Source organism: Enoplosus armatus, chromosome 11, assembly GCF_043641665.1.
Source record: "Enoplosus armatus isolate fEnoArm2 chromosome 11, fEnoArm2.hap1, whole genome shotgun sequence".
In the NCBI taxonomy this organism is placed as follows: domain Eukaryota; kingdom Metazoa; phylum Chordata; class Actinopteri; order Centrarchiformes; family Enoplosidae; genus Enoplosus; species Enoplosus armatus.
In genome coordinates this window covers 13138368-13157980 of record NC_092190.1, presented here as the reverse complement: position 1 = coordinate 13157980, position 19613 = coordinate 13138368, and the positions used below count along the sequence as shown (strand labels likewise).

Below are 19613 nucleotides of genomic sequence, written 5' to 3'. Positions count from 1 at the left end.
TCCTCCCTGCACACCGTTTGTTTTAGGAAATTAATTTGTTGTATGCAAAATTTCAAACAGCCATCTTAGAATGAGTTAGTTCATTACACTACAACTGATAAGGTGAGTGCTAGAAAATAAATAAATACAAAAATTAGTAAGTAATACATACAAATATAAAATATGTAATAGTTAATAAAATTTTAATTAAAAGTTATGAACAATATGAAATCAAGTGTCTTATAAAACTGTAACAAAGGGGAATTATCTAATTTGATTATTTAATTGATCATTTAAATGCTATACACATTCATGCTACGACCCTCTCATTGGGGTCGACACAACAACATTGTTGCATGGCTACAGTAAGATAATGTTTTATCTTTTATGATAGGGTTAGGGGGCCGGTTCCCAACGAGGCTTTCAGTTACCTAGAAACAAGAAAACACGTATGACAGTGTATAAAGTGAGCTGGTTAAAGAAGCAACACGCCTTAGACGCTGCTAGATCAAATACTTGTACAAGACCTAATTATATCAAACACTTATATAAGATTCATTTTCATTGTACACAGGGCGTAAATTACATTTGGAAATTCGTCAGCCAACAACGACGTAGCGAGCCGTATCGCGAGAAAGCACGAGAACATGGAAACAAGACAACAAAAATAAATTTGTGGACAACAAGCCAGAGTGCATGATGGCGGCGTCGCTGCTGCGCCGGGACAAGAAAGCCACTGCTGCCCACTTGAAGGCAGACTTAAATCGGACTGACAATAGCTCTGGGGTCCGGCAACTTCAGGAGCTGCTCGACGCTGTACTAAATCCCGAAAAACCAGCGGCGGACACAGAGGCTCTTGACTGGTGTAAATGTCTAATTGCAGGAGGCGAAGGTTTCGAGGACTTCTGCAAAACGGTCCGGTCCTATGACAACGCGACTCTGTGCGGCTTGGTTTGGACGGCTAATTTCGTGGCATATCGATGCCGGACCTGTGGCATCTCCCCGTGCATGTCACTGTGTGCTGAGTGTTTCAATAACGGAGACCACACGGGCCATGATTTCAACATGTTCAGGAGCCAGGCTGGTGGGGCCTGTGACTGTGGAGACAGTAATGTCATGCGAGAGAGTGGGTAAGTCCAAGCTAGCTGTTAGCTAAGCTGGCTATGCTATCTAACGGGCTATCCAGTATTGTTTTGACAGGTATTGGTGGGAAGCTAACTTAGCTAATAAAAATTTCTGATCTGCGTAGTCGGTGTCAGCTTCCAGATAATTCTGTCTGAGATATGCTTACAAATTACTGCCACTCAGCAACACTTTTGAATAATACGATGCTCCTGTCGTTTATTAACAGGAAACCACCGACTAAGCAGCTCTTCTCAGGGGATTAGCTAGCCATGCTAACCATAACAATAATTTTCATACCAGCAGCTGTAGGTTTCAATACATCTATAGATTGCCAATATATGACTGCTAAGGTATGATCTGGGAGTCCGATTATGGTGATATAAACGTGCCCTCTTTCACTCTCGTTGAAGCCTGAATTACAGTTAAATGATAGCTATAATTTATCATCATATCTCCATTCTTGATGATAGTTTTTCCTCTCAGAAACCGTTAATGTACGGCCATAGTTGGATAAAATATTGACTGAGTCAAAACTTATACTTACTGTCAAGCAGTTTTATTAGCAGGTCAGAGTATGGCAGTGGTCTGCTGAACAATTAAGGTTTGGTGCTTTTATTTGCAGTGACTTTGCTGCTGACTGATTCGTCTCATTCAAATGCAGTTGTGAGGAGTATGAGCAAGAGACGTAGTAGTTTGTGAATTGCTATTGATTGTACCGTGTGTATGGGCAGAGATAGAAAATACCTCCCAGATTCTTACCCTGGAATTCTCACCTAATCCCAACCATCTTTAACCTCCACCCAACCCAATATTCAACTCTTTACCTTGATGTAATAACACATATTACATCCATGAAAGCAAACAAAAAATGAAAATAAAATTATACTTAAACCCAACCTCCCGGTGTGGCAGGACCATTATGAAGCCTCTGACCAAATTGCAATTCCAGGTTCTGGTGTCACCTATGATGATTTAAGCTGCGCCATCAACATTTGTTTTGTTGTTTTTTCTGACAGGTTTTGCAGACGGCATCGGTTGAGAACGGGGGAGAATGTGCCCTCAATACCTCGAGATCTTCTCTTGATGTCTGAGATGGTTCTTCCTCGCTTTATCCTGTGTATCATACAGTATCTGAGAGATGGATACGTTGAGCCAGGTGACAACACTCATGACAACAATATTCTCTTTACAAAGAAAACTGCAAAGATGTAAGATAATGTACTTGACCCACTGGCCACCTTAAACAAAAGCTGCAACTATGAAAATATACTTTAAATGTGTCTTTCTTGCAGAAACATAGTATCAAAAGTATTCCATAATCTCCCATTTACTTTTTTGGTTTTGGCATTGTATATATGATGTGGATCTCCTGTTGCATATCAAGTGCAACCCAGGATTTGCTGTGCAAACTGATAACAGAGTTATACAACTGTTTACATCCAAAATTATGTACACAATGTACTGATGGCTTATATCTGTTATCTTGACTTGCCAGACACCTCAACTGAGCGAGATCTACAGAAAGTCCTGCAGCAGCTGGAGCCTCAGATCTCCTTCCTGGAGGAGCTCACAAAGATGGGAGGAGCAATGAGGACTGTACTGACAAAGATCTTGACCAATCAGCAAACATTCAAGGACTTGAGCATGGGTAAATATTTACACCAGAGTTTGTGTTAGACCAACATAGGTTGATAATTATTAAGCATCGTCACACCGCAGAATCTTAGTGGTTTCTTTCTTGGTTTTAGGCAATCATTTTTGAATGATTGAAGTGATGTTATTGTGTTGTTTCTTTATTGTCACCCATTGCCAATGCATTACTTCTCATGAGGAAAAGATTCTGCTTGATTTATTTAGGCACCTATTGACACAATGCATTTACTAAAATGTATAACTTTCACTGTTAAAAAGGAATGGAAAGAGGAAAACCTTTTGGTCTGCAGTTTCATCTAAGTCATGCATTATGTAGGAGATTACCTAATCTAGTCTCCTTTACTTCAAGTACTGCACATTAGCTTGTGATAAAGTTTTCTTTATCTTGGCATGATGACAATTGTTGCAATTTCTGTTTTGCTTCACTGTTGCAGGCCAAGAGGAGAATTTATATGCTAAAAAGAACTATGACAAGTATCTGTCAGCCCTGAAGAATTCAGGTCTGGTGTCTGTGGAGGAGAAAGCCCAAGGTGCTACTGCTGATGTCACTGGTGGTGCTGAAGGAGGAGCAGGAGCAATGGTCCTGTTGGGTAAGATAACCATTACACATTACATGACGCATATTTTCTGTTTTGAAGTTCTTGATAATGTGCATGCATTTTTTGGGTGACTAAGCCCTGCAGGTGCCAGGAAGTTATTGTTAGGACTTTTCTTTGCATCAAGCAAACAGAGTGAAACATAATCGCATTTTGCTAAAGGAATCGAAAAGCAATCAAATTTTATTCCATAGCACCACAGTCCTGTGGACTTTCAGCAACCACTTTCTTTAACACACACTCTACTTGAACTGCCTATATCATAGCTATTCTACATAATGCACATGTATGATGTCAGTTGGTTAAGATAAACAAATAAAGTTTATCGCCAGACAGCGCAGACCTCAGCACTTATTTCAAGAGAAGTCAAACTTTACATAAATGATTTTGAAGGAATTAGAAAGTGTGTCACCTCTTATTTTGACCCATGTTGAATGTGAACTGTGATATCTCGGACATCTACATGTGTTTGTCTAGTGGCTTAAGATGTTACAAGTCTACTTGTGGCTAAATGTTTTTCTTGGTTTTCTTAGGAACCGCTGCTCCAGGGAGCCCAGATGAGTCTAACAAAGAGGTATGTGCCTCCATCAGACATCGAATAACTCATTAAACATTTCTTTTTATTAATACATGGATCATTTTGTCTATTAAATGTAAAAACAAAATGCCCATCACAACTGACCAGACATATGTAGATGTCTTACTCTTTAATCATCCAAAAATCCAAAGATATTCAGTTTATGTTTGGGACTTTTACTCAATACATTTTTACTTGATAATTAAATGATTAATCAATTACCAAAATGGTTGTTGATTAATTGTTTTTGCCACTCAACATGTCAGATTAGTTTGATTTTAATTTAATATAAACTGACTACAGTTAATGTTAAACATTTTGTAGACCTGTTGGTTGAAAGTTGCGTTGTTTTGTTTCCTCTCAGGAGGACCAAGATGCAGGGCAGTCTGTTGGACAGAGGAAGAGGGTTAAGCTGAGCAGCAGTACCAAAGGTAAATGTAAAGAATATACTGTAAAATGTAATGCACTAGAATATGTTTCATGAACCACTCGTCTTATTATGTGCCTTTTCTGCCCTCAGACCCGTGTATTATTGAATCCCTGAAGCATAAATGCTTTCTGGAGGAATTGCTGTTTTGGACAATAAAATATGAGTTTCCTCAGAAGATGGTCACTTTCTTACTGAACATGTTGCCAGATCAAGATTACAAGGTATTTTTCTCTCCATATTTATATTTACTATCACTTTTAGATGCATGTCTGGTCTTTTGTTGTAATATAATTCCTTTGCATGTCATGGCATAGACTCTCGGGTAACTGAAATTATGCTTGTCATGTGTATTATGTTCTGAAAGCAAATGGAATCCTCATTAAAAGCGACAGCATCACAACAGTAAGCCTTAATTGTGTTATGGGCTTTTCTCTTCCTGTCTGGCAGATCACTTTTACAAAAACATTTGTTCAGCATTATGCATTCATCATGAAAACACTGATGAAAAGCCACGAGTCGGATACCATGTCCAACCGCATTGTACATATTAGTGTGCAGCTGTTCAGCAACGAGGAGCTGGCTCGACATGTGACGGAGGAGTGCCAGCTGCTGGACATCATGGTCACAGTCCTCCTCTACATGATGGAGAGTTGCCTTATTAAAAGTGAACTTCAGGGTAAGCTGTTCAAATGTGTTGAATTTCTAATTATTTTGATTTAACACACCTCATCACACTTCAAGTAGTTCCTGTAAAGAACGACGTGATACTCGGTTTGGATCACAACACCACATGTGAACAGCATGAGACTTTCTGACTAGGTTTTTTAGAAGTGATTGGTGATATTGCAGACTGATGATTAACTTCTACCATTAACTTTATATTCATAAGCTGCCACTCTCTCGTTTTTAGTAATACAAAATCGGGTACATGAAGCCTGTGAAATGTTTTAAGAAGGAAAAACTGGAACGCTTTCAAAAGAGCAAAACGTAGCTCTTAATTTTGCTTTGTATTTTTAATCATTCTCAGTGCAGAAAAAAAACATGCACAGATGTTTCATCCCTCTGGCCTTTGTCATTGTGTAGGCGAGTGAAATAAGCTTGAATTTTAAATTTTTGAGTGTAGTCCTTTTTTTTTATTATAAAATTGTTACTCTGTATTGGAAGCCAGGTGTTGAGTTGTGTAACTTGTGAGTGTATTGTCTTTCTCATGTCTCACATATTTGTTTCTTTTGACGTGTTGGTTTGGAAAAACTAAATACATGAATTAAATGTCTGTGTGTTTCCTTGTCCCTTGTTTTTTTCCTTTTTAGATGAAGAGAACAGTCGCCATGTTGTGGTGAACTGCAGTGAGGCTCTGTTGAAGAACAACACCTACTGGCCATTAGTTAGTGACTTTATTAACATCCTCTCACACCAAAGTGTAGCGAAAAAGTTCCTGGAAGACCATTCATTGTTGATGCTATGGATGAGCTTCGTGTCATTTTTCCAAGGTAAGTCATAGTTTGATAGATAAATGATAAATCGACTGCACTGAACTTCACTGCGCCTCTCATTCACACATTCACACACTGATAGAGGCAGAGTTTGGGGTTCAGTGTGCTTGCTCAAAGACATTTCAACCTCGATATCTACCTTTTGGTAATTCAGATTAGAATTTTTACAGCTGGTGGTCATGAAACAGGTGTTGCTCTTGCCTTACCCTGTTATTTGTTTGTCATTGGTTAATACTTGCTTTCTTGTACCCCATCTATTCAATTACGGCAGTGTAGTGCCAAGACACAACACTTTTAAATGATTGCTCCTGCTTGTGCAGATTTTCAGTACGGCTTTATAGACCAATGGTGTGCTTAGTCAGACAGAGGCGGACCTCATCTGTCCTCTGCTGATAATAATGTCTCATAGAAAAAGTGAGTCGAGGGGAGTATGACTCTGTCACTGAATTAGAATTGTGGTTAGTGCTGCTCTCTGGCCATGTGTACTCTACCACAACCTTAAAAATAACACTCACCCTTGCAGTGCAGGCTTGAGTATCCTCTTGCTGGCTTTATGTGCACAGGGTCACTATTACATTATATGCATATCTACTGTGCTGCTCTTGCTTTAAATTCTGGTGTACAAAAAATATAAACTTTTCAAAACACAAGGTACGCTCTTTGTAATTATTTTTTTATTGATTGCTCATATGAGCATTAAGAAGCCATGTAACATGTGGTCACTGTCTAACCTTTTAAACCATTTCCTGCTGTGATAGGCATGAACCTGAATAAGCGGGAGTTGAATGAACACGTGGAATTTGAGTCCCAGACATACTATGCAGCGTTTGCAGCAGAGCTCGAGGCCTGTGCACAACCAATGTGGGGTCTTCTAACACACTGCAAAGTCAAAGTAAGTCCTGTCTTTACACTCAGACTACTCTCACACACATGTCCTGTGTGCATTCCTGATGATCTTGAACGAACATGCATGTCGAGCATCTTGTGCTGCATGCACTTACTGTTTAACCCTATATGAATTTTTAACATGTTAAATTGTTGTTAACAGGAGACACAGGAATATACTAAAACTGTGGTTCGCTACTGCTTGGAGACCCTGCAGATCTGGTTTGATGCCATTGGCTTCATTGATGAGGTAAATGTAAAAGCCAAACCACTGTATTTACAAGCAAGCTTTCTCCTCCTGTTTCTTATGGCTCTTATATCTCATATCTCTTATAGCCTGTTCCAAATCAAGTGACATTTCACCTGCCACTGCACCGCTACTATGCCATGTTCCTCAGTAAGGTATGTCGGAGGCTCTCATCTCTTAAGACATGACTCAGCAGTATATTTGTATGTGTTTGAAAGTTAACTGTTTGGTTGAAAATTTACAGGCTGTAAAGTGCCAAGGCCTGGACCTGGACAGCCTCCTGCCTGACCAAGAGATGCTGATGAAGATCATGGTGCATCCACTCCAAATCCAGGTATAATACAAGAGGCCCATGAACAGATTTGTGGGCTTGTATTCATGAATACATCTCCTCTGTTTTTCTGTTGCCACATGTTAACTAAGACTTTGCTATGTATGGCTGTAGGCAAGCCTGTCAGAGATCCACAGCAACATGTGGGTCAGGAATGGTCTCCAGATCAAGGGACAGGCTATGACCTACGTGCAGTCACATTTCTGCAACTCCATGATTGACCCAGACATCTATCTGCTCCAGGTTTGGATTTTTGTATTACAGACATTACTCACCATCAGTATTGCTCATAGACTGTAACAATAATTATTGTTTTCATTTTTTGTTTCCTATGAATTTCTCTTTTATTTATTTTATAGGTTTGTGCATCAAGACTAGATCCTGACTACTTTATCTCAAGTGTTTTTGAGAGGTAAGCTCGACCTCCTACCCATGCATTCATATCATTTGTAATTCAACGCAGATCAGTTGCATTGTATACATGTCTTCTCTCGCACAGGTTCAAAGTGGTAGACCTGTTGACCATGGCCTCTCAGCATCAGAATGCTGTGTTAGACTCTGAGCAGGAGCGTCCGATGCTTGAAGGAGCACTGACCTTCCTGGTCATATTGACAAGCCTTCGCATTCATTTGGGTAAGTGGTACAACGGGGGATGCTCACTGTGTATGGGGAGTCAGAGATGAACAAAAGGCTTACAATATAATAAAATAAGGCTACGGTAAATTTAATTTCATAAAGATCATAACGTGTTTGCTGTCTGAGGTACTGATACACTTAAGTGGTTATTTTGATGCCACATGCCACAGTGTGTTGGGAAAATATCCTGGTGTGTCTTTGAGTCATTGTTGGTGAGTGTTAGCTAGTTTTGTTTTCCTATGTTTGGCACATGATGTCATTATTTTTTAAAACTTTTTCTTTGCCACATCACATAATTTTGCAACGTTTCAGACTAATCCACCAGCAATTCAGGCATCAACTGTAGTGAATCATAATTAACAGCAACTGAAGTTAATCATATTAAAAAAGATATCAATTAGCAGTATGTGACAACATACATTGTTTTTGTATGTGAATGTTTAGTGAAACATAAGGTAGGGGTCCCAAAATGAAATCTGGCTAGGGAATGAGTTCAAATTTCATGGTGACATATGCCAAACCTTGAAGGACATGGGGCGCTATGCCAAATGTACTGAGTTAGACTGTGCTCAGCAGACTCAGTGGTGGGGCTGAATGATGTATTGTGTTTAAAACAGTCACAATTTAAAAGAGTGCAAATTTCAAATAGTGCCACAATTTGAATTGCTTTGTCTTTAACAAGCTGTAAGAGAGGCAAGAGTTATTTGTTGGCAGCTTCTGTCACTGGCAAATTTAGTTAGACTTATTAATATTCATTTCTAGAGTTGATTATTGAAATTACAAAATGAAATTTCTGGTAGTTTTCTGGTTAATATGTTATCTGCATGCTGTTTTTCAATCAATCAAAGAAAGAAACTCCACTCCGTATAATTATGATGTCTGAAAAGAAAGAGAGGACTTGCTGATGACTTCACGTCACACTCTGCAACTAAAGAGCTAACTCGTTAGTTTACATTACTGACAGCTGGTAGATTGTGATGGAAGTCGGAATCTTCCAGTTAAACTGTAGAGCACATATTATCATAGGCCTATGAGATATATATATATATATATATGCTGCCTCACTGTCATGGCGTACACTTCAATAGAATGCAGTCATTGTTAATAGTAACACCTGTGCTTTTTTCTATTTTGACAAGTTAAAATGTAGTTTATGCTACATGTATTTGATGTAGCATTATTGGCTATATACAGCCTAAAGTGGTGAAAGTATGAGTGGCATTAAAAAACGAACCTTAGTGACATTTTTCAGGTACAGCACACACCTATGAAGTGCTGCTGCTAAAGTACAGTATTTTGTTCATGCTGGAGATAAATATAGGCTGTCTGAATCGTATCCAAAAATGTCTTCCTACATTGACACTCCTCTCCATTATAATCCTTCTGCCAAACACAGGAAACCTACATTTTTAAGAACTGTTATCACAGGCAGACTCTTGCTTAAACTGACTAAAAGACACTTAACATGATATTTGCTTAAACCCCACGGCCTCCACTCTTGTGTTATGCTAATTGGTATTTAATGTAGGACTGTAATCTTCGTCAGTTTGTCCTTACATTCTTCTTCTCTCTCTCACTAACAGGGATGACGGATGACGAGATCCTTCGGGCTGAGATGGTCTCGCAGTTGTGTATGAATGACCGTACACACAGCGCGCTGTTAGACCTTGTATCCTTCAATACTTAACAAATACATTAAAGACCAAATATATTCAGTCATCCATGACAGCCTTTTTCCTTAAAAGTGTTATCTTAGATTCCTGAGAATCCCAACCCAAAGAGTGGCATTGTACCAGGGAGTTGTAGTTTTGAGGAGATGCTCTCTGCTGTGGCTGACTTCAAAGCGCCAGTGTTTGAGCCTGGAGGCTCCATGCAGCAGGGCATGTATACACCAAAAGGTAGGATGTTTGGGGTCAACCACAACCTGCTTTGAAAAGTGCAGTCGGGAATGTCACAGAGGTAGCTGGTGTGGTTAATGCTGAATTTGCGCAAAACTGTACCTCCTATCTAGAGGTCTGTCTGCTGCCCTCCACTGGTCAACAGTAATGTTAGCAAGGACTGCAATGAGTAAGGTATTTGGGTGTTCCAAATAGGGAGAAAATGGGGGAGAAGGGCTGCAAATTAATAGAATAAAGAAATGGTACAGTGTGCCATGTAATATTAACCAAATCACTGGTCAGTTTCTACTTGAATTGGAAACCTAATAAAACATATATTTTCTCAGTATCTATAGTATTTTATTTGCTAGTTCATGGCCTAAAATGTACCACAAGTAATTCATGGATCCAAGTTCTTTATTTGTGCCTAGTAACAATTGAATATGTGTGTGTGTACAAAAGTTTACATTGCTCTCCAGTCAGAAGAGCATGATATTTTTTTATCCTGGTGTATTCAACAGATCATAATCTTTATTCTTAAGTAGTCCTTGGTGCATTGCTCCTATTAGGTTTATTGTATTGATATAATGGAAACAAACGTATGCTCCGTGCCTATTTGTGTAATAGATATCTTGCACAACCTACGGAGAGGGAATAAATGTAATGTATTGTATTTCAGACCACACATTTAATATTCTAATTTGTGGGTAGAAATTAGTGAAAAAGATAATGAGTATGAGCTGAAAGTCTTGAGCATTAGATGTATGTCATTAGTCCTCAGCAGACCACTTGGGGGCAGCCTTACACCACTTACATAGAGAAGATGAAAATAGGAAGAAAGTGAATCAATGTCACTTTGTACAGGAGGTTACAAAACAATTCTGTCCCTTTTCTCAACTAGCCGAGGTGTGGGAGAAGGAGTTTGACCCCATCATGGTCGTCCTCAGAACAGTCTATCGACGTGACGTCCAGTCAGCAATGGACAGATACTCAGCATTGTAAGTTGACAGTGGTGACTTAATTTTCCCCATGTAAATGTTTTTTTAATGTCATTTAGGTATTTAATAAACTGTGAAACACTATCATTGTATATCACATATTGCTGTTGCATTTTGCCTGACAGTACTCTATTGTTTTGTTGGGAGTATTCATGTTCAGTCGTCCCTGACAAAACCAACCTGCATCATGGTCTGTTCAGTGAGGTAGGGTCCCCTCTCACATGCTCATGAAGGGACATGATAAGAAAGGTCAGGTCTACCGGGTGCTCAAGTTGGTTCCAATTAGAAAGCTGTCTAGAAAAATCTATATTTCACTCTAAATTGTAATAGAATTGAGGAAATCTTTCTTGTTTGATTGTGGTACAGACGTCTCCCAAGACAAACGTGTCAGTGGAGGTGAGGGAGATACCTTGGGGTTAATTTCCTTGAGGGTTGCTAGAACGTGTGAAGATGCTAATTATAAGGAAAGGGTCCCTCACTGAAAGCGTATGTGTTTGAAATAGTAGTTGGGAAGATAACCTTTTAATGAGATTTTAGGCCTTTTTTTTTTGGTAAAGCTGTAACTGAAACTGTATGCATAGATCACTGATGTAGTTAATTGTACTTCTTTCACATACACACTATGCTTCTCGTCCAGTTTTGGTGATCCAAACCAGATGAAACGAAGGCATATTTCTCCTTGAAACATATTGAAGCTGCCATCGCCACCTTCAGAGTCTGATACAGCCTCATGTTGCTCATTCACACTGTTTGAATATGATGGATTGCCTGTCGGGCTGCCCTGGTTTTATATAACAATGATTCCATCATCACTAATAGAGAGCGAATGTGCTGCCCATCGGCTGTTCTGTTGCATAGACTAAAAACCTTTTTGTGCAGTGAATTACTCTGAACAATGTAAGGTGTCACTTCATCAAACTATTATTTCTCTCATCGTCCTGCCTTATGTGGAAATTCAACCTTCTGTTTCATGTAAGCTAGCACACGCCCTGCACATGTGTGTTGCTGATTGTTCTTTGTTGATGTTTTCTTTCTTGATAATGATGGTGCCACCTAGTTTAAAACAGTCTGGCATTCACACCGGCAACCCATGGCCACCTTACAAGGAGAGGACTCCTCTGCATCCGTGTTACAAAGGCCTAATCAAGCTGTTGCACTGCAAGACGCTGCACATTGTGATATTCACTCTCCTTTACAAGGTGAGCCTTTCAACGACCACTCATGTGATATAATACAGTGCTGCCCTTGCATCTCAATTTACACCTTGAGCTAAATTAGAAGCGCTTCTGTTTGCCATATTTAATTGCACATGTATAACTAATTAATTGGAGTTGACATGTTACAAGATATTGTTACAATACAGGACTGACTAAGTGCAGAAGGTGCAGCACAAAATGAACAGACCTCATTGTGTAGATCAGGCAAAGTAGAAAGAAAAAGACAAAAGAATTGACAGGCGAGAAATTGTTTAAATGTAACAACATTGGCATAGTTGGTATCAGTAGTGAGAGGGATAATGTTTTTGTAATTTGTACCATTGCCAACATTTTTTGTGGTAATAAACTAAACTGAAAACTTTACTACTTGTTCTTCAGTGTAATCTAATAGTTTGACATGTTTTAGATATGGATGGATCATCAGAACATGTCCGAACATGTGCTGTGCATGGTGCTGTACCTGATCGAGCTGGGCTTGGACAACCAGGTTCAAGACAACAAGGAGGATGAGGTGAGAGTTACAACCACTCTCCTCACTGTGTAGACGTCTGGTGTCCACCAGTGTTTTACAGGATCTTATGCTTCCAGGAGCCTTGCATTGAGGAGCACTGCCACGACAGCTGGTTCCCTGGCACCAACCTCCTCTCCAATCTGCACCATGTCATCAACTTTGTGAGGGTTCGGGTTCCTGAGACAGCTCCTGAAGTAAAGAGAGAGGCCCCTCCCAGCACCAGCACTGAAGCTTCCTCTTATGGCCAGGTAAAATATTGTTCTGCTATAGGCTGAGCCAGATTACAGTACCATTGATTACAGTACGATGTCACTGTAGTAACAACAACTGCAACTGAAACGTGTTGTGACTATACTGTCTCCCAGTTTGGTATTGACTTAATGCTTCCTGCTAGTATTAAACTACAGTCAATTAAACTAGTGGCTGGGGAAGTAAGCTGAACATCTAAATGCTCAAGAACCAGATAATTTTCTCAGGAGAACCAACCTAAAATTCATCAGGTGTCCAAAAACTTAATTCAATGCCAATGTTGCTGTTTATTTTCGGGATTGTGTTAGTAGACAATTGTCAGCTTAAAGGTTCGCCAGAAACACTTGTTAAGCGTTGAGCATGCCAGGCCTCTGTTGCTGTCAGTTTTGTTTTGTTTTTTTTGTCCTGCAGTGGTCAATAGACCAGCACAGTGTCGGGGTCTGGTGTGGTTCCCACACGTTCGGGTTGGCACTCAAAATGGTACATGGCGCTTATGCAGACTTGAATTGACGGCTCCATACAGCAACTAAACGAAGTACCAACAGCATCGTAAACAATATAGATTCATAAACACATAGTGGCTGAATCTAAATAGAAAAGGTACTGTAGTGTCTCTAACAACACTTAAAGGTTGTGAAAAGATGAAATCAAAGTCTGCCACAGCATCTCCTCAACCTGCTGCTATTTGATTATCAGCTGAGAGGGACTTAACGTCATACCGACTGTCTCATTTGTCTTCTGTACTCCATTCAACTGAGTTTCCCCACTCTTGCCACTATGTAACAAGCGGCACGCCGGTACAGCCAAATGGAGCGCAGCCAAAGACATGGTCATATCATCAGTGTGAGGTTGCCAGCCAACCAGTGGAGACAACAGGAAGTCACTGCTGCCGGCCAAAAAGTAGTCCAGCACTTAGTAGTGTAAACAAATGTTTCACTTCAGTTTCTGTGCGGATTAAACAAATGAGATCTAAGGTGTTAAGCGTCAAGTTAAGTTCACTCATCAGACTTGACAGGTGTTGTTGACAAAGTTTAGGGTCACGTCTCTTATGGACTGGTTCAACATTGAATGGATTACCATGGTTTTTGGTATAGATGTTAATTTATCTGGAGGATTAATCCAAGTGGCTTTGGTCCTCCCCTGACTTTTCCATGCTAAATGTAACACTGAGCATGCTAGTATGATAATGTTGGCACATTACACCAACAAAAACAATATGGCTTTTTGGCATTTTGTTTGAGAGTTGTCCTGGCATGAGTATGGTTTATCATCTTACATGTTTTTTTTGGTACCTCCTTCATATATCATTATTAAGCTGCATTCACATGTATTCAGGCAGACAGTAGACGGATATCATTTTAGCGAATGAGAGTAGGACGGTAATATTAGGTGAAGCCAGCAGAAAACAGTAAGACGGCATTAATTAAACTTTTTGCCATCCTCCCTCACAAAAGGAGAAAACATGGGCGATCTGGAACAAGACAAACATAAATAAGGGATACACCAAGTGCAATTCTCATTTCACTATCCATGTTGGAAATGAATGAATGACCTTACTATTTGGAGGGAATTTAACATTAAGTTTGAAATAGAATATTAAGTGTAAGCTACATTTAATAGCCACATGCATTACTAGAATAACTACATAAGATAATCGACACGAAATCATTTAATTTAATATTTTTTTTATTAATTCTTTGTAAAGAATACATCACCATAGCAACATATAATCATGCTGTTTAATTTTGCCATCCTGCCATTTCGTTTGTTTTTCCTGTGCCGTCCAGAAGGTGTTGTCCATCTGTCGTCTACCGTCTGCCTGAATCCACGTGAATGCAGCATTGTTGTTATTAATTTTGCTGTACCTGCTCCACAGAACTCCAGGCGTCTTGCAGGGAATTGGAGAGAGGTAGCTATCTACATCCATTTCTGTAAAAAGGCGGATGGCTTTGAGGCCACTAGCAGCTGCATTTGTCTACTTTTTATCTTTTTTATGAAAGAATTTCTTTGCACATGTTTGTTTTTTGTGCTTTTCAAAGGACGTCTGCCTTTGTGTGTTATGGTGTGTGTATAATGCTGTGCTTCAGCAGTTCCCCTCCCTCTTGACTGCTGAAACTAATTACGTGTGTAATGCAGGTTTGGATAAACACTTTTTAACCGCATGTCAGTATGATTGATGTTGCCTTGACTGGGCTGTATGATGTATGTTTATTTAACAGGGCAGCTTGGGTCCTTTTCCGTCAGGTCAGGTCATGGCAATCCCTCAGATGGCTTGTGTGTTTTACCATCAGGATGGTTTGAATATGGTTGTTCTGAGTGCTATCAGCAAAGGTACTCTTGAAACGTCAGCTGAAATTTTATAATGGACATTTAATTTGACTTTTATGTGTATAGTGCCTGTCTGACTATGGTAACGAAGCACCCCTCCAATCCATCAAAGTCCATCATACTATTAGTGATGTCATTTTAGGAGGCGGTGTTTGTGCTCATAGACACATCTGCCAAAGCACCCAGATGCAGGTGGAATTTGAAGGGATGTTGGTCACAAGGGTTTTGTCTTTTCTATCTGTTTGCATATTTAGTTGATATGGTGTGGTCTTGATTCTTGAAATGATGTGTGCTGTCAAAAATTGTGTATGTGTGTGTGACATCATTTATTTATGTACCACATGTGTTTACAGTGTGTCCATATAGCATTAATCATATGGCATGGCATTAACACTGCCAGACTTGGGGGTTGGATCCCTCGTACAAAAACAAATGGTCTAATGTTGTTGTAAGGTGTTTCACATAAAAATGTTCACCAAATATGTACTTTCATGTAAATAAGTATATTGTTAAATATGTGTTTTTTTTTCTATGCTTTCTTAGAACCTGCGTGAAGCTCAGGTGTTCAGCCTTGTAGCGGAGCGCAGGAGGAAGTTCCAGGAGATAATCAACCGCAGCAACACTGAAGCCACCCAGGTTGTCAGGCCCAAGAGCTCCTCAACACGCTGGGTCCCACCAGGCACACCCCCTCAGCTGGTGACAGAGATCTTGGAGATCCGGGAGAGCATGCTGTCCCTCCTCATCAAGCTCCACCAGAAGTTGTCGTCCAAGCAGAACTCTCTGTCGGCATCCTGGCTAGAGGATATGGACACGAGCCGCCACGCTCATGGAGATGGCATTACAGCCATTGAGCGCATCCTCACCAAGGCAGCCACGCGCAGCTGCCAAATCAAGCGTAGCATCCAGGACATTTGTGGGAAGGTGTGTCCTCCTGTGCCACCAAAGAAGAACAGTCCCACTGACAAGAAAACCATGGATAAAGAAGAGAGGTAACATGATGGTGTAGTTTTTCTTTGTTAAATAACATTCACCGCTGTGGATTTACATTTTAACGGCTCCAATCACACTTGTTTCTTTTCTTTATATATGCGCTGAATGCTAAAGGTTTGAGTCAAATGTAGTGATAATGCTTCATTATCCTCTCAGCCTGTCACATCATATCTTTTAAACAGCTGTACCAATCACTACGTAGCAGCTTAAAGGAAAGTGTCAACTTGCTTCTCTGAATAAGATATTCAGTAATATTGTCTTGGAAGTGTAGACTGGCAAGAAGCAAATAGTCTGTATATCACCACTAACATGCCAAAGTAGCAGCAGCAGCAGCAGATTATGCTTCTTTTTAAGATAAATATAATGAATCTTAATCTATTTGTGAAGTTATTGGAAGTATTCTTTACCAGCTTTTTTAAATTTGAAAGAAAAATAATCTACACAATGATCATATGTGTTAAAACTTTAAAATTGTTGTACATTTTTGCACAGCCATGCAAATGGGATCCATTGGCTCAGCGTGTTTTGGCTTTTCACCTCACATTCACCCACTAGTCCGTGTCTCCCATTTCCCTCCTGTAACGATGATTGAATGGGCTATAACCATTTAATAATTGCCTGCTTTTGGGGTTGGCTTCACCCCACAGACAAAGGTAAAGGTGGAACCTCTCCCATTCACACGGACTAGTGCTGTTTCCAAGGCAACCGTCAGGCAGCAGTGCGGTCAGTGGCAATGAGAAGTGAGAGGCTGCTGCCCATTCCTCATGCTGGTTGTCGGTGTCCCTGAAGCCATCAGTGAAAATTATTGAGCCATGGCGCTCCTGTCAGCATTTGTTTATGTCCTCTTATTAGGGACTTAATTTACAGTCAGCTCTCACCCTGTAAGTCTGCAGCGTGAGGCTCAACCCACCATATTAGTTTAATAATCAACCTTTCCAACTTTAACAACGCAGCCTTGTTAAAATCAGACACCTGCTGAGTATATAACAGTATCCCCTTCCAGTATCATGGAAGAATCTGTTGCACATGCGGTTGGTGATCAGGAGAAACATTCCCTGCACAACTGACATGTTTATTCCCAGGATACTGTAATGCATTTGTGAAGAGAAAGTGTCAAAGATAAATGTTCATAAATGGAGCGAGTGGAGCAGTGCTTGTTGTCAGTGTAAATCCCTGTTTTCACTTAAGAGTGTATCTTTTCTCATGGAATGTATTCCTTAACCCCTTCAATACGATCTCACTGGTAGAATGAAAATGATTTTAGAAAGTCTACATTTTCATCAAATAGTATTTCACTCGTTCTTTCTTTCAGACGTCAGAGGGCACGAGAGAGACAGCAGAAGCTGCTTGCTGAATTTGCCTCCAGGCAGAAGAGTTTCATGGAAACGGCCATGGATGTTGGTAAGAAAAGCCTAGCTCACCTTTTTTACCAACTGGTTGCCTTAGTTTCATGGTCTTAGAGCTTTAAATTACTAACAACACCATTCGCAGCAGCCACTGAAAGTGTGGCAGGATGCTCTGCAGAAGCAGAAAAGCAGCAGCAGCAGCAGCAGTGGAGCTCATGTGCTGGCACAATCTTTACTTGGCATACTAACAGTTATTTTTACTTGACGTTCTAACATACTAACATAACATAGTTGTAAATCAAAGCGCAGTATTCAGTCGGCTGTAACCTTAATGCGGCACATACAAACAGGTGAGCAAAGAATGGTGAATGCATTTTTTGAGTTACTGCATAAGGTGAGGTGTGTGGTGGAGGTGCTTAACTACCGCACTTACATCTCATTTGTTTCTAATCTGGTGAGTACATACATTGAGTTAGGACAGTCACAATCAGAATCAGAAATACTTTCCTTTATTCTGGTCACTGCACTGTTGTTATTTATCTTATCTTATTTTTACTTTTATTCTTATTCTTATTTTAGCTTTTATATTCTACTTATTTGTTATCAAAACAATAGCACCTTCAGACCACAGCAAATTCCTTGTAATGTATGTTACTTGGCAATAAACAGTTTCTGATTCTGATTCTGATTCTGACTTTAAAATCAGTTTAATTTAAGTGAAATAAACACATTTCTCTGAGCAGCATTGTATTCCTTATAGGCCTTCTCCTGTGTATAATCAAGCAAAACTGACTAAAAATGTAGAATGAAAATCTGCAATATGCACAGACCACTGTTCTGGATATTTATGTCTTCAGCAAGCACTCAGTAGCAACCACTCTGACAGAATGTGCTTATCAAACTGGGTTTGTTTGGACATGGGTGTACAAGACAAAACATACACTTTTTGTTTGAAGGACATCTTGCTACTGTTGCCCTTGAGGAAAAGCGCTGTGGGCTGAAATAAACCTATCATTGCTGTGCCTTTTTCACTGGGGCAAGGTGACAGTGGGCCGAGTCCGCGCTTGTGGTCTCTGCAGGCCTGTTAGGAGAAATTGAGAGGAGAGTGCTCTTGTGGGAGTATGGGTGGCTGCTGGCTGAGGGCACGTAGGATCAAAGCACTAATAGTGTGCTGGACTCCCAGGGCCCACCTTGACACAGCATGGTTAGTGAATGAATAATGCTGCTGTGATCAGACGGACCATTCTGGCAGGACTGTATTCTGACCTCTCTCTGCACACTTCCTGCTAAACAGTGACTTTACTTGTTTTATTTCAAGATCACTGCTGGTTTTGCATCACCTGAACCAAAGTGTGATTTAAATGGGATGGGAAGATGACTGTTTAATTCAAGTGAATACATTATAGGCTGTTGGTAGATATCTTTGAAATTACTTTTAATTGGCATTATTTTCTTCAGGAAGTGTAACATAATTGAGGCATTTCTCCTCGAGTCTGCCATTCTCCTTCACAGAATATTTCTCTTGAGATTTCTGCCTCCTTTCCAGTAAAATGGAGGTGAATTTTCAATAGCAACGTGTCTTTCCCAAATCACTGTCCCTGTTACTCAGAATAATTAACAGAAATAGTCCCTATGAAAGCTGATAGTGTGTCCTCTGGATTATTCAGAGTAACCTGGATGCTCTTTGTAGAAAGAGATGTGGTTGAATTAGTAAATGTCATATTTTTCAATGTGCCACGCACCAAATTCCAGTCACCTGTATTGTATTGTAGTGGAGGTGGGAATCTCAAAGACAGATATGTCAAAACCTGAACAAATTATACCAAATCTGTATGCAAGGAGATGTTCAGTGTGATCAGTAATCTAACAGGCATTTAGTAACATTGTGTGCATACAATACTTTAAAGAGGATTCAGATATTTATTCTGTAGGAAGCATAAAACAGCGGCACACCAACAGTTTGTGCGTCCTTGTCGTCTTACCTTTTATGTGTATTTGTGCGGAACATTGGTGGCTCTCTGTGCTGGGATGGCCTGGGGCTAAAGCTGTGGTGTTGACATCTAATGCATCCTTCATTTCCCCAGGAACACAGTGACCTCTCTTGAGAACATATTTTTCAAAAAAGCAATAAATCAATTCCCAACA

General features: G+C 40.0%; 1 protein-coding gene across 1 annotated transcript in view; it reads left to right on the top strand.

Annotated features, from left to right (window-relative positions):
• Nucleotides 1-675: 675 nt before the first annotated feature.
• The window catches only part of ubr3 (ubiquitin protein ligase E3 component n-recognin 3), a 39870-nt gene continuing 20932 nt past the window's right edge, over nt 676-19613 (top strand). The window contains exons 1-24 of the mRNA XM_070914376.1: nt 676-1109; nt 2121-2260; nt 2600-2752; nt 3192-3347; nt 3887-3927; nt 4295-4361; nt 4451-4581; nt 4808-5036; nt 5671-5850; nt 6612-6745; nt 6902-6988; nt 7075-7140; nt 7230-7319; nt 7431-7559; nt 7676-7728; nt 7816-7949; nt 9536-9621; nt 9709-9850; nt 10731-10827; nt 11885-12026; nt 12451-12555; nt 12633-12803; nt 15676-16121; nt 17435-17523. Coding sequence (XP_070770477.1) covers nt 676-1109; nt 2121-2260; nt 2600-2752; nt 3192-3347; nt 3887-3927; nt 4295-4361; nt 4451-4581; nt 4808-5036; nt 5671-5850; nt 6612-6745; nt 6902-6988; nt 7075-7140; nt 7230-7319; nt 7431-7559; nt 7676-7728; nt 7816-7949; nt 9536-9621; nt 9709-9850; nt 10731-10827; nt 11885-12026; nt 12451-12555; nt 12633-12803; nt 15676-16121; nt 17435-17523 — 3502 coding nt within the window. The remainder of the gene's footprint in view (nt 1110-2120; nt 2261-2599; nt 2753-3191; nt 3348-3886; nt 3928-4294; nt 4362-4450; nt 4582-4807; nt 5037-5670; nt 5851-6611; nt 6746-6901; nt 6989-7074; nt 7141-7229; nt 7320-7430; nt 7560-7675; nt 7729-7815; nt 7950-9535; nt 9622-9708; nt 9851-10730; nt 10828-11884; nt 12027-12450; nt 12556-12632; nt 12804-15675; nt 16122-17434; nt 17524-19613) is intronic.